Source organism: Ochotona princeps, chromosome 2, assembly GCF_030435755.1.
Source record: "Ochotona princeps isolate mOchPri1 chromosome 2, mOchPri1.hap1, whole genome shotgun sequence".
In the NCBI taxonomy this organism is placed as follows: domain Eukaryota; kingdom Metazoa; phylum Chordata; class Mammalia; order Lagomorpha; family Ochotonidae; genus Ochotona; species Ochotona princeps.
In genome coordinates, this window is record NC_080833.1 from 107,551,639 (window position 1) to 107,567,282 (window position 15,644).

The 15,644-nt window shown below is 43.6% G+C and overlaps 1 protein-coding gene across 1 annotated transcript; it reads left to right on the forward strand.

Annotated features, from left to right (window-relative positions):
• Positions 1-2,079: 2,079 nt before the first annotated feature.
• Positions 2,080-8,863, forward strand: HRNR (hornerin). Its single transcript, XM_058655699.1, has 4 exons — positions 2,080-2,217; positions 3,805-4,306; positions 5,198-8,134; positions 8,214-8,863. The coding sequence occupies exons 1-4, from the start codon at positions 2,080-2,082 to the stop codon at positions 8,861-8,863; spliced, it is 4,227 nt and encodes a 1,408-aa protein (XP_058511682.1).
• Positions 8,864-15,644: the final 6,781 nt, after the last annotated feature.

Sequence of the window (15,644 nt, forward strand, 5' to 3'; positions counted from 1 at the left end):
ATGTGCAGCCTCCAAAAATATATGGATTTTAAAGAAAGAAATTTACTAAGCAGATAATAAGGAAAAATGTTTTCAGAAAAATATGAAATACCATATTTTAGCATTCAGGAATACTAAAATTTTCCATGGAACATAAAGGGGTATACAGAAAAAATAAATGGAACCAGAGATCAGCCAGCTCAGACCGTGAGGCACTTTGGACAATATTAAAGAACATGAATTTTAGGATCAACATAATGGCTCAAATGGCTAATCCTCCCCCTTAAAGTACCGGATTCCATATGGGCACTGATTCATGTCCCAGCTATTCTATTTCTCTTCCAGCTCCCTGTTTGTGGCCTGGGAAAGCAGTGGAAGATGGTCCAAAGCTTTGGAATCCTGCACCACGTGGGATACCTGGAAGAGGTTCCTGACTCCTGGCTTCAGATACGTTAGCTCCATCTGTTGTGGTCACTTGGGAAATGAACCAGCAGATGGAAGATTTTTCATTCAGTTTCTCCTTCTCTCTGTAAATCTTTCAAATAAAAACAATGAAATAGATTTTTTTAAAAAGCAGGCATTTCTTCCTAAGGTTATATGGTAGCTGAAATGAAAGCTATTCCTGACAAATGGCCACTTAGTTCTGATAAAGAGTAGGTACAGGGATGATTCTGTAACTTTTATTCATCCCAAAAGGAAATAACACTACATTAGATAACACCTTGGTTGGTATTGTAGATAAGAAAACTTAACTTAGAATTAGAGCATTTGACTAGATAGTTTTTTAAGTTCTTTCTAAACACTAAGTATCAAAATTCTCTGACATCTGTGTCATGATACATACCTGCACACATTTCATTTGATATCTATCAAAGTCCACACAATTTACTACCAATACATTGTACTAGAAGATAGTTTGTCCAGCATGTCAAGAGGCCTCTCTGTGAAATGCCCTGAGACTCAGGCAGGTGGGGTTGATACTAGCCCAGATTTGGGCACTGCTAATGCAATCTCAGGTGAACATGTGAGGAAGCGAGGAGGTAAACACCTGGGAGGTGGAGATGGAGAAGGAGCAGGACTTGTTTAGGAGTGAATTGGGACATCTCCACAAAAGCAGCTCCTCCCTAAGACAGACCATTACGTTCTATATAAAAAGGCCACTCTCCCCAACTAGCAACACCCTGCAAGCTGCTTCAGACTGCCGTACTGTTCCTCTGGTGAACTAGGTGAGTAAACTGGGGCTCAGCTCCACTCCATGAGAACTGAATGAGAGAAATGAGAAAGGTCCAAGATGCGACCTAAGGCAAAGAGGCACTAACACCAGGCTTATTTTTAGTCTACTTTGGGGGATTTCATTATAATCATTACCTTGAGAAAGAAAATGAAATAACAGTTGAACTATGGATAGTACCTCCTTCCCTTAGGGTTCTTCCTTAAACTCATGGGAATCTAATGATCCACTAGGCAGATTGTCTCCTTAAGTACAGAGTTTTTTGTCTCGGTTTTTGACCTGTATGACCTGAGAGTCAGTCCCTGCCTGAAGAATGGAAACAAAAACTGAATGTGAAAGCAGATGCCTCGCAGCTCTATATCATCTATGCTTATTGCTGATTTTACTCACTTTGTCTACTTTCTCAAGCCTAGAAGTCTGGAAAGTCCAGGTTAGTCACTACTGCTGCTTAGCTAGAGTCACACATGCAATGTAGGTAACAGACTATCCTCCACCATGGAATTTGTAAAAAACTTGGGAGGAATTGAGGAAATGAAAGGACTGGCACACTCCAGATTTCCATGGCTCCTAAATACAACATCCTTGTTAGAGACCAGCAGCTCAAAACACAAAGTGATTGCTTCTGTGTTTATTCAGGAATGGAAATTAGCAATATGCATTGTTCCTAATTTCATCACTCTCTTACTACAGGGCTTGAACAAGTCATTCAACTTTGAATAGGTCAATTACAATAGGATAAAATTACTCATGCTGATTAATCTGAACAATTATCACAAATGATGGACCTATTCATGTATTTAAGAAAGAAAAAAAATTCAGAGGCAGGTCTCTTTTCCTCCCTTTCAAGGTTAACTTCAGTTTGTGAAAAGATGTCTAAGCTCCTACAAAGTATTATCACTACCATCGATGTTTTCTACCAATACGCCATCCAGAAAGGGGAGTGTGACATGTTGAACAAGACAGAGCTGAAAGAACTTTTGGAAAATGAGTTTCACCAAATTCTGAAGGTAAGAACTTGGCACCAGGACTAATTCTATAGCAATTCTATTTTCTACCCCGCCTACCTTTTTGTTGTATATGTCTAACACACTGAAGAATTCTACCTACTTGGTCAGATAGAACGGGGCTTGTTAAATACAATTTTTTTAAAAAAAACTAACCCACAAGAGTTTCCATAACATGATCAAGGTAAATGATCCTACTAAGTAAAAGAATTCACGGATTTTAAAATGTCCTATCTATAGAAACAATTCTATGGAACAGAAATGACAGGGTCTTCAGAAAAATTACAAACTATATAAAATGCATCTTCTTCCTTTTGTCTTTTTTCAATTCTGAATTCTATCCCCCACAAGTGCCCATTTCTGAGATTACAGCACTGTAAGGCCTATGAATTCAGGAAATTGACTCTTACTCCCTCCCCCCAACACACACACCAAATCACAAAAGAAGGTGGTTACCAAATTAAAATTGTTGGCTTTGGAAAGAAGATTTGGGAACTGATCTAGCTCTTTAGCTTCAATTCCTTAAATTCAACTGCCAACTGAATACTACTCAGATTCCTATGGATATCTTAAGAGTCATGAATGAATCTCATCATCTTCTGCTCTAAACCTTTTTTTTGCTTTTTGCCCAAGGCAAAACCATGGGCCATTATTGATGTCTTCTGTCTCAGCAGGCACCACCACCTCACAATCTTCATCTAGTTCATCAATTGACTCTTAAAATAGCAACCACCTTCTTCCAATCTCAATATTAGATGTTCAAAATCCTTTAACAGCTTCCATCTGTTCCGAAGTTCAATGTTTCTTAGAATGACTTAAAATCATTTTCTGGCACCTGATGATATTTCTAGTAATAATCTCTTAACTTCTTAGGTTCTAAATCTAGCAATCCTGACTTTCTTTCAGTTCCTTGGAAAAGCCATGCCTTCTCTCACTTTTGCCCTTTGTTTCTATCATTTCCTCTTCCTGGAACAATTCTATTTCCCTTCTTAATTCTTCCATTTCACTAATCTTAACCCATCCTTCAAAAGAAATCACATCCTCTTATTAACACTTCTTTGATCCTCAGTGATTCCTTTCTGATGTACTTACAGAAACTTTATCATAATAAATCATGATTTTGTCTCTAATACAATAAACTTTCAATTTCATTTTGTTATGAACAAAACTTGTTCTCTTTTTTGCTCTATCATAAAATACAATGTAAGGAAGATGCCTGATTCAAATAAAGCTTTTTGATTAATTGCTTACTTACACTAGAAAAATAAATAAGTCATACATAATTAATATAGTCAACCAAATTAAATAATTCGTACTTCAGATTTTTACAACCCTCCCAAAAAGTCCCTTTATTTGCTTTTAACCTTTAGTTGCTCATAGAAATAGCTCATAGCTATTTCTCACTAAATTATTAAGTTCATATTCCTTTCTGTCTGCTCAGGATAGGACAAGTCAGCCTAAAGAACTATGCAATTGGCCTCCACTTAAAAATGGCAAATATTCATATTACTATATCCTTCAGTTGACTATCTGGGTGTGTAGTCCAGACTGACAAAGGTCTCCTGTCTTTTCACCGTTGTTTTTATACAGAATCCAGATGATCCAGATACTGTAGATGTCATCATGCAAAGTCTGGATCGAGACCATAACAAGAAAGTGAGTTTTACTGAGTATCTTCTGATGATATACAGGTTAGCTCATGCTTGTAATAAAATCATTGGCAAGGATTACTGTCAAGCTTCAGGGTCAAAGCAAAGAGATCATAGTCACCAGCACCAAGAGGAACAGAATGAAACAGAAGAAAGAGAAGAAAATGAGCAAGAATCCTCTTCTAGATATTCAAGTTCAAGTGCAGGAGAGAAGGACTCCTATTCCAGGGGCTCCAGAGGAAATAACAGAAACAAACTGAGGTCCAGCTCCAGAAAACTGAGACATCAAAGAGGCTTGTCTAGCTCTGGACATAGACAAAGCTCTGAAGAAAGGACAGATTCAAGCTTGGGCCACTTCAAGAATAGTGAGAAAAACAAGCATGGCTCTCAACAGCAAGATGAATCTGAGAGGCACACGTGCTGCACTCATGAATCTGGTTCAGGTCAGAACTATCTAAATAGAAGGCATGAAACAAACACTACCTATCAATCTGGACACTGTAAAGAACAAGGATATTGTTCTACTTCAAGTGAGCACTCTGGTTATGGAAAACATAGGTCACACTCAGGCCAGTCTTCCACTCAAAGAACACAGGAATCCAACTCAAGTGGTACATCCAGAAACAGCAGACAACAAAAACACGGATCTGGGTCAGGAGGATCCTCAACTTTTGAAGAATGTGGGTCTGGCTTAGGCCAATCCACAAGTAATGGACAACACAGCTCAACATCAGGACAGTCATCCTGTTATGGCCAACATGGATCCAGCTCAGGACAATCTTCAGGCTATGGTCAACAAGGATCTGGCTTAGGCCAATCATCCAGTTATGGACATCACAGTTCAACATCAGGACAGTCGTGCTGTGGCCAACATGGATCCAGCTCAGGACAGTCTTCCAGCTATGGTCAGCATGGGTCTGGGTCAAGTCAATCTTCTAGTTATGGCCAACATGGATCTAGTTCCAGGCAGTCTTCTAGCCACAGACAACATGGCTATGAATCAGGTCAGTCCTCTGGCTTTGGGCAACAAGCATCCAGATCAAGACAATCTACTGGCTCTAGTCAACACGGATCTGGTTTAAGCCAATCCTCCAGTTATGGACAACATGGTTCAACAACAGGACAGTCATGCTGTGGCCAACATGGGTCCAGTTCAGGACAGTCTTCCAACTATGGTCAGCAAGGGTCTGGCTTCAATCAGTCATCTAACTATGGCGAACATGGGTGTGCTTCAGGCCAGTTTTCCAGCCACAGGAGACATGGTTCTGGCTCAAGAGAATCCTCTGGTTTTAGCCAGCATGAATCCAGCTTAGGACAGTCTGGCTCCGGATCAGGTCAGTCTTCCCAGTATGGCCAACATGGGTCCGGATCAAGCCAGTCTTCTAGCCACAGCCAACAAGGGTCAGGTCTAGGCCAGTCTTCCAGGTATGGCCAACATGGGTCTGGCTCGGGTCACTCTTCTAGCCACAGCCAACAAGGGTCCATTTCAGGTCAGTCTTCCCGGTATGGCCGACATAGATCTGGCTCAAGCCAGTCTTCTAGCCATAGTCAACAAGGGTCCATTTCAGGTCAGTCTTCCCGGTATGGCCAACATGGGTCTGGCTCGGGTCACTCTTCTAGCCACAGCCAACAAGGGTCCATTTCAGGTCAGTCTTCCCGGTATGGCCGACATAGATCTGGCTCAAGTCAATCTTCTAGCCATAGCCAACAAGGGTCAGGTTTAGGTCAGTCTTCAAGGTACAGCCAACATGGGTCTGGCTCGGGTCACTCTTCTAGCCACAGCCAACAAGGGTCAGGTCTAGGTACATCTTCCAGGTATGGCCAACATGGGTCTGGCTCAAGCCAGTCTTCTAGCCATAGTCAACAAGGGTCCATTTCAGGTCAGCCTTCCCGGTATGGCCAACATAGATCTGGCTCAAGTCAATCCTCTAGCCACAGCCAACAAGGGTCAGGTCTGGGTCAGTCTTCTAGGTATGGCCGACATGGGTCTGGATCAAGCCAGTCTTCTAGCCATAGCCAACAAGGGTCCATTTCAGGTCAGTCTTCCCGGTATGGCCGACATAGATCTGGCTCAAGTCAATCTTCTAGCCATAGCCAACAAGGGTCAGGTTTAGGTCAGTCTTCAAGGTATAGCCAACATGGGTCTGGCTCGGGTCACTCTTCTGGCTTTGGGCAAAATCAATCTGGTTTAGGCAAATCCTCTGGCCATGGTCAGCTGGGATCTGGCTCCAATCAGTCTAGTAACCACAGCTGGCAGGAGTCTCAATCACAACATTCTTCTGGGTTCAGTCCACAAAGGTCAGGATCAGGTCAGTCTTCTGGTTATGGGCAACAAGGATCTGGCTTCAGTCAGTCTTCTAGTTATGGACAACATGGTTCAACATCAGGACAGTCATCATGTTGTGGCCAACATGAATCTAGCTCAGGGGAGACTCCCAGCTACAACCAACATGGGTCTGCTTCAGGCCAATTTTCAAACCACAGTAGACATGTGTCTGGCTCAAGAGAATCTTCTGGTTTTAGCCAGCATGAATCTGGCTTAGGTCAATCTGACAGGTATGGTCAGCAAGGGTTTGGCTCTAATCAATCCTCTAGCCATAGCCAACAAGGGTCAGGATTAGGTCAGTCTTCTAGGTATGGCCAGCATGGGTCTGGCTCGGGTCACTCTTCTGGCTTTGGGCAAAATCAATCCGGCTTAGGTCAATCCTCTGGCCATGGTCAGCTGGGATCTGGCTCCAATCAGTCTAGCAACCACAGCTGGCAGGAGTCTCAATCACAACAATCTTCTGGGTTCAGCCCACAAAGATCAGGATCAGGTCAGTCTTCTGGCTATGGGCAACAAGGATCTGGCTTCAGTCAGTCTTCTAGTTATGGACAACATGGTTCAACAACAGGACAGTCGTGCTGTGGCCAACAGGGGTCCAGTTCAGGACAGTCTTCCAACTATGGTCAGCAAGGGTCTGGCTTCAATCAGTCATCTAGCTATGGCGAACATGGGTGTGCTTCAGGCCAGTTTTCCAGCCACAGGAGACATGGTTCTGGCTCAAGAGAATCCTCTGGTTTTAGCCAGCATGAATCCAGCTTAGGACAGTCTGGCTCCGGATCAGGTCAGTCTTCCCAGTATGGCCAACATGGGTCTGGCTCAAGTCAATCCTCTAGCCACAGTCAACAAGGGTCAGGATTAGGTCAGTCTTCAAGATATGGCCAACATGGGTCTGGCTCGGGTCACTCTTCTGGCTTTGGGCAAAATCAGTCTGGGTTAGGTCAATCCTCTGGCCATGGTCAGCTGGGATCTGGCTCCAATCAGTATAGTAACCACAGCTGGCAGGAGTCTCAATCACAACAATCTTCTGGGTTCAGCCCACAAAGGTCAGGATCAGGTCAGTCATCTGGCTTTAACCAACAAGGATCTGGCTTAGGCCAATCATCCAGTTATGGACATCACAGTTCAACATCAGGACAGTCGTGCTGTGGCCAACATGGATCCAGCTCAGGACAGTCTTCCAGCTATGGTCAGCATGGGTCTGGGTCAAGTCAATCTTCTAGTTATGGCCAACATGGATCTAGTTCCAGGCAGTCTTCTAGCCACAGACAACATGGCTATGAATCAGGTCAGTCCTCTGGCTTTGGGCAACAAGCATCCAGATCAAGACAATCTACTGGCTCTAGTCAACACGGATCTGGTTTAAGCCAATCCTCCAGTTATGGACAACATGGTTCAACAACAGGACAGTCGTGCTGTGGCCAACATGGGTCCAGTTCAGGACAGTCTTCCAACTATGGTCAGCAAGGGTCTGGCTTCAATCAGTCATCTAACTATGGTGAACATGGGTGTGCTTCAGGCCAGTTTTCCAGCCACAGGAGACATGGTTCTGGCTCAAGAGAATCCTCTGGTTTTAGCCAGCATGAATCCAGCTTAGGACAGTCTGGCTCCGGATCAGGTCAGTCTTCCCAGTATGGCCAACATGGGTCCGGATCAAGCCAGTCTTCTAGCCACAGCCAACAAGGGTCAGGTCTAGGCCAGTCTTCCAGGTATGGCCAACATGGGTCTGGCTCGGGTCACTCTTCTAGCCACAGCCAACAAGGGTCCATTTCAGGTCAGTCTTCCCGGTATGGCCGACATAGATCTGGCTCAAGCCAGTCTTCTAGCCATAGTCAACAAGGGTCCATTTCAGGTCAGTCTTCAAGGTACAGCCAACATGGGTCTGGCTCGGGTCACTCTTCTGGCTTTGGGCAAAATCAATCTGAGTTAGGTCAATCCTCTGGTTATGGTCAGCTGGGATCTGGCTCCAATCAATCTTCTTGCCACAACCGACAAGAGTCTCAATCACAACATTCTTCTGGGTTCAGTCCACAAAGGTCAGGAACAGGTCAGTCTTCTGGTTATGGGCAACAAGCATCCAGATCAGGACAATCTTCTCATTCCAATCAACAGGGATCTGGCTTTGGCCAGTCTTCTAGTTATGGACAACCTAGTTATGGTGGATGTAGTTCAGGATCAGGTCATTCTTCCTGCCACAATCAACAGGGGACTAGTTCAGGTCAGTCTACAGGTTATGGTCAACCTGGATCTTTTTCAGGTCATTATTCTAGCCATAGCCAACATGTATCTGGGTCAGGTCAGTGTCCTAACTATGAGCAATATGGATCTGGCCCATGTTCATCATCAAGCTCTGAGCAACATAATTATGGTTATGGTCAGTGTTCTAGCTCTGAACAATATGTACCCTGTTCATATCCCTCAAGCTCAGGACAGTATAGTTCTGGATCTGGACAGTGTTATGGCTCTGAACAATGTGGATCTGCTTCTTGCCCCTCATCAAGTGCCGGACAATATGGATCTGGCTCATATCCCTCAAGCTCAGGACAGTATATTTCTGGATCCAGTCAGTGTTCTAGCTCTCAACAATATATGTCCGGCTCACAAGGAAGATGGCAATCTAGATGTAGACACTCAAACTGTAGTGAAGGGCAACCAAAACGCAATTATAGAGAAGTAGAGTGGTCTTCAGGACGTGGCTTTGAATAAATCATACCTTTTGAACAATCTAAATCCCATACTATCAATAAAGTGTCAGTTTGCAATGAGGACAACAGACAAGGTGGCTATCGTTATCAGAGAAGAGGGGGAAGTTATTGTGAAGGGGAAAGTAAAGATTTGTTAGTAGTACTCCATTCTATGAATATGTCCAAGAGCTGAGGACTTAATTCTAAGGACAAATGATAAACACAACTAAAATTAAGTGAAGAAATAATTTTAAAAATAACAAATTGTTACTTTTAAATAAGCAATTAATCATGGAAGTTCTTCCTCTCTTTTTCTTTTATCCTTACAATCTATTCCTTGGTATTGGGTTTCTTCCAAATCTAGGGTGTTTGGGCTACTTGCTAGGAAACATTGAGCTGAATAAATAATTAGTGTGGAGTAATAAATTTTGGAGAGTAATACAAAACACTTAAAGAACTCAGGTTTCAATTAAAGTATCTTTTTAATAGCTCATTGTCCAATTAGCAGTGATGTCAAGGCTAAGTTTGCACTTCTAAAAACAAAATATTATGTATGCATTGTCAACTATAGAACTTAGGATTACTCGTACAGCAAAATACAACCTAATTATCAGTGCATTCTGTGTTAGTGGTAGCAGAAGGTAGAATGTCATAAAAGCAAAACATAGCAGTAATAGTTAATTTTCTTTTCAAACTTTGGTACATCTTTAATCAGCTACTGGCATTAAAACGCATTTCAGTTGCTCCTCCCTAGCCAGTGAAAAGGAACATAATTTCTTAAAGAGCAGAAATGAATTGGTTTAGAATCAATGAATCTAAATTGATTTATGGTCAATTTAGTTACATCAAGAAAGAGCTTACCCTCTATTTCCAATAAACTGTCCTATATTCAAAATCATTAGAGGAGCTATACCACGGGAAAACAACATCTCAAATACACTTTTCTAGCTAATTGGCCATTTCATCTAGAGAAATACTATCCAAATTTGAATGGGAAGGAACACTATCTGCTACTGCTAAACAGAATTCAACAGGTTAACTAAAATATACGCTTCAAGTGATTGGATATAAACAATTGTATTGCATTAAAATTGAAAAGAAATAAATGATAATCAAATACTCACATCTGTCTCAATCTGCTTCATAATACTTCTCAACATGTGGTCAACTCAGAAAACAAATCATCTATTTTGCAAGATCCTCTCCTTCATAACAACTCAAATACATTTTTAAAAATTTTAAACTCAGACAAACTGCTAGACTTAAAAATAGCTGAAATTCCAGAGGCGAGCCGAGGGCTGCGGGAGAGGACGTCTAGCTCGGATCCCGAACCCAGTCCACCATGTGCCCATGGCTCATGGCGGGCTGGGCCCGGACATGCCTGGGTGCGGCCTGCTTCCTTCTGGGGTGAGTACGCCGAGGGGGGAGGCCTCCGTGACTGGGCATGTCCGGGGCCCACCCGCCACCCTCACTGGGTGGTGAACGGGATTGGGGAGGGGTGCAACCTCGGGCCTGCAGGATTTAACCTCCGGCTGCCAGAGGCGAGCCGAGGGCTGCGGGAGAGGACGTCTAGCTCGGATCCCGAACCCAGTCCGCCATGTGCCCATGGCTCATGGCGGGCTGGGCCCGGACATGCCTGGGTGCGGCCTGCTTCCTTCCGGGGTGAGTACGCCGAGGGGGGAGGCCTCCGTAACTGGGCATGTCCGGGGCCCACCCGCCACCCTCATTGGGTGGTGAACGGGATTGGGGAGGGGTGCAACCTCGGGCCTGCAGGATTTAACCTCCGGCTGCCAGAGGCGAGCCGAGGGCTGCGGGAGAGGACGTCTAGCTCGGATCCCGAACCCAGTCCACCATGTGCCCATGGCTCATGGCGGGCTGGGCCCGGACATGCCTGGGTGCGGCCTGCTTCCTTCCGGGGTGAGTACGCCGAGGGGGGAGGCCTCCGTGACTGGGCATGTCCGGGGCCCACCCGCCACCCTCATTGGGTGGTGAACGGGAATGGGGAGGGGTGCAACCTCGGGCCTGCAGGATTTAACCTCCGGCTGCCAGAGGCGAGCCGAGGGCTGCGGGAGAGGACGTCTAGCTCGGATCCCGAACCCAGTCCGCCATGTGCCCATGGCGCCAGGCTGTGCCTGCTGGCCGCCCGGCCGGGGAGCTCTGGGGTATTGGACATCTGAATCGCTGCTGAGATAGCTCTAGAGTGACCCCACTGTTTCTGGGATCTGAGTCAATCCTAAAGATTCCCAATGCCAGTAACTCTTCCTTTGAAGAACTTCCAATCCCTTAATAATGCTGAGCTTTGAACACCTATCAAGTAAAAGATAAGCTCCGGCTTGCGTAGCAGGCTGGCACCTAATGGTCCTCGGAGCAACCACGTGCAGGTGCGTGATTTACGGCTAGGAACGGTCCCAATCTGGGATGCCACAGCTGGGATGAGGTTCCCACCAAGGGTGTATGTGCTGGAATGGGGGCTGCGTTCTATCTAGGAAACAGTTGCAGTCACCCGAGGCACTAGTGTGGGCTGGGATTGGATGCACCAGGCCGGTTCAGATCCCAGCACCATCTGGTGTTATGGAGAAACAGGGTAGATGTGGGACTGACTAGGCTGGGTCTCAATCCCCTTCTGAGCCATGTGTGAGCTGTATGTGGGTATGGACGAGCCATGGCTGGGCTGAAACATCCAACAACAAGAGTCAGAATGGGGTGAAAGCCAGCCAGGAAAAGCCACTGTTCCTGCTAGGACAGGAGGTGAACTGAGTAGGGCTGGCTCAAGAACCCCCTGGCAAGCGCAAAATCTGGCATTGGGAGGGGTTCTGATGGAGGAGCCTGGGCAACTCCTCTGGCAGGACACAGTCCCTGCAGGTAAGCGCGAGAAGCATGATTGGAAACAGCCCAGAATAGGCCATGGAAAGTTTCCCACTGGCATGCATTCGGCATGGGTCAGGAGCAGACCAGGCTGAATCAGTTCATGTCATCCTCTGGCAAATCCGATCACCAGAACAGAGTGTGGAATGGGCCGGGTTTGGTTGCGACAAAACCAGTACACATTATGGAACGCCAGGGCGTGGTTGCCTGTACTGGATATGAATGCAGCACCCATCCAGCACACGTGAGATCCAGGAAGGGAGGGGCAGAGCTGGCGGGGTGGTTAAGGGGCTGGTCCCCTCGCTGGACAACCACTCCCACTGGAGAGTGTTGGCTGGGATAGAGACAGACACGACTAAACAAGGCTACAACACCTGTGCGCTGCATGTGGACAAGATCAGGGCCACAGCATCAGCTGGCAGAAGCTGGCACTGGGGACTAATTCTGTCGAGTCAAATCACAGGACCACCTAAAGAGTGCATAAACCGGGACAGAGAGACCTGGGAGGGAAAAAGTGGGTTCCCCCTTCTTGGGTCACTATTCCCGTGGGAGGGCATGAAAACTAGGACGGGGGCTGGGATGGCTAGATAGAGAGGTACTCAACAATATCTGTGAGGGCTGGATGGTTGAGTTGGTTAGATAAAACCAAGCTTTAATACCCATTGACAAGTACCAGAGCCAAATGGGATGGGGGACAGATTGGTCTTCTGCTACACATACTGGCAAACCAGGGTAGGGGGCGGTCTGGTGGGGGTTATTGTGGGTCGCCCCAACTAGGCTACAGCTCCCACTGGTTGATGTAAGGGCCGAACCAGACTGGACTGCAACACCCATTGGTTCCAGTGCAACTCGGGACTGAAAACAGAACCAACACAGCAATTGCAACCACCAGCTGATCAGGGTGATGGACTGTGCCGGGCCCTGTGCTTGCTAGAACATACAAGAATCTGGTCTGGGAATACCTCAAAGTATCTTTGGAGATCTCCCCACTTGAACTGCTGGACTCAGAATTCTAACCAAGAAAAGACAGAAGACAGAATAGGACAATCATTCATCTCAGCTACATGTTGGCAGCGAAATATGGGACAAATGGAGACTTTATGATGGACCATATCAATCAGTGGACGACCTCATCGAGCGAAACTGGCAGTGACTCATAACTGGAGAACTATTAACTCCACTTGAGCACATATCTCAGAGCATGCCCCACATCCGGGAGTTGGGGTGGGCAGGAAACCGGGTGGGGCTTCTCCCTCAATATCCCCTTTTACCTCAGATACATGATGGAAACAATATGGACATAATAGCATTGCCCACCTCCCTATCCCCCTGAACCTTTTTTTTTTTTTTCTTCTCTTTCTTGATTTTCCTTCAACTATAGTTAACTATGTAAAGATTGTCAACAACAATACAATTAAAAAAAAAAGAAAATGACAAAAAAAAAAAAATAGCTGAAATTCTATGACAGTTGTCTTAGTAATGACTATTTGGATATGACACTATGAACACAATCAAAAGAAAGCAAACTAAATGAGACATCAGACTGAAAAGATTCTGCCCAGCAAAAGGAATTTAAAATAATAATAAAAAAAATCAGCCTACAGAATGGAAAAAATGTTTACATAAAGACTTCAAGAAGTTCAATAGTAAACATACACACAGACAAACACACACAAATAATACAATATAAAAATGGGCAAAGAGACAAAGAAACATACAGGCAACAGGTACATGAAAAAGTACTCAATATCAATATCCATTAGAAATATTGGACCCGGCGGCGTGGCCTAGGGTCTAAAGTCCTCGCCTTGAACGCCCCGGGATCCCATATGGGCGCCGGTTCTAATCCCGGCAGCTCCACTTCCCATCCAGCTCCCTGCTTGTGGCCTGGGAAAAGCAGTCGAGGACGGCCCAAAGCTTTGGGACACTGCACCCACGTGGGAGACCTGGAAGAAATTCCTGGCTCCTGGCTTCGGATTGGCGCGCACCGGCCCGTTGCGGCTCACTTGGGGAGTGAAACATCGGATGGAAGATGTTCCTCTCTGTCTCTCCTCCTCTCTGTATATCCAGCTTTCCAATAATAATAAATCTTAAAAAAAAAAAAAGAAATATTCACATCAACTATAATGAAATGTCACCTTGAAGATGCTAGGATGACTATTATCAAAAAATCAAAAGATAACAGGGTTAGTGAAAATGTGGTAAAAAGAGAACTCTTACATACTGTTGGTGGGAATTTAAATTGTTATAGCTACTACAGAAAGAGGTACAGAGGTTCCTCAAAACATAGAACTAACATACATATGACCCAACAATCCCATTTCCAGGAAAGTAAATAAAATCACTTTCCTGAAAAGGTATTTTTACTTCTGTGATCAATAAAACATTATTTACATTAATAAGGAATCTGAAACCAATTTAAGTATTCTTCAACAGGTGACTAGATAAGGAAAATGTGACATAGTAGATAAATGTAAACACTGTAATATTATTTATCTTTGAAAAGAAGGAAATCCTTTAATTTCAAACATGGATGAACCTGAAGGACATTAAGATAAATGAAATAAGCTATAAGTATCAAGACAAATATTACTTATTTGTGAAATATTACATATTATGTGAAATATTACATATTATGTGAAATATGGCTTTTTGTTATTGTTATACTTTTGTTTTCAAAAGATTAATTTTTCTGGCCGAAAGTCTTAATTATTTTAGAGGTAATCTGTGACTACTTTGCCATGTGTGTGTTTTTCCTTTCTTCCTGCGTGTTCTATGAGGAAGATATTCTGACTTTGTAGATGAAACATGCTTATGCTTTATTGTACAAGAAGTCTTATGTTTTTAAAGCAAATAAAGGTGTTTTAAAAAATAAATAAATAAATAAATAAATCTTATAAAGAAATAGTAAAAAAAGAAAAAAGAAATGCAATGTAGGTGTCACAAGCAATGTAACCCCATTATGTGCAAAGATCCTAGACCTACGATGTTTATAAAGACTTAAACTGATCAATCAATATACAACTTACAGTAATTTTAAAATAAATATTGTGTTGTTCAAACATATTCAGCATTGAAAACTTGGGAATTTATACGTTAACTCTATGCCAAATCCCCAATACCCCTGCTCTCTGAGAACATTTTTTTTTTTTTGGTATAAAAATGGTCTGGAATCAATCTTTTCTAGAAATAATAATTGATACTTGTGACACTATTACAGATGATGATGACAATGAGAACTGATCATGTCTTTTAAGCAAAGAACCCACCAAATTCAAGAATAACAAACATCATCTCTTTCAAAGTTCATGAAAAAGACAGGAGAGCCTGACATATATGAGGCAAAGCATTAGAATAAGGCAAATAAAATTATTTTTTAACAGTTCAATCTAGGTCACAGTACAATTAACCATCCCAGAGGGCAAGAATTTTACTTTTAATAATTTTAAGGTGATGTATAGTATCTGGAATAGAAGAGACTTCACAAATATTTTTTTGAATTTATGAGGCTGGCAGACAAGATTTCTCAGACCAGAAATCTGAATGATTTTTTGTGGAATGTTTTACATAAAATAAATGTTAACAATATTATTAAGTTATTACCAATTTTATTTCTAAAGTGTTCTGTAATAAATTTTACTGTTGCGAAGTATGATGAAACATTGATGCTCTACAGATAGAAAAAAAAAGACAAATATTACTTGATCTCATTTATACATGGAATCTTTAAAAAGTCCAATATACAGAAGCAGAAAGTAGGAGGCTTATTATCAGATGTTTGGAAGAGAGAAAAAAAAAATATTGATCAAAGTATATAAACTTCCAGGGGTCGGGTCTTGGGGCTGGGAGCAACTACAGATCCCTGCAGTGTGGCAGCTGTGTGGGGGGCCGGACCCAATGCTGGGGATT

What these genes read in the sequence shown, in the direction of transcription:
- HRNR (XM_058655699.1), top strand. Translation starts at nt 2,080, where the DNA reads ATGTCTAAGCTCCTACAAAGTATTATCACTACCATCGATGTTTTCTAC. An exon ending in AGTTTCACCAAATTCTGAAG is followed by an intron (nt 2,218 to 3,804) that starts GTAAGAACTTGG and finishes GTTTTTATACAG; the next exon opens with AATCCAGATGATCCAGATAC. An exon ending in AGGTCAATCCTCTGGTTATG is followed by an intron (nt 8,135 to 8,213) that starts GTCAGCTGGGAT and finishes TTCTGGGTTCAG; the next exon opens with TCCACAAAGGTCAGGAACAG.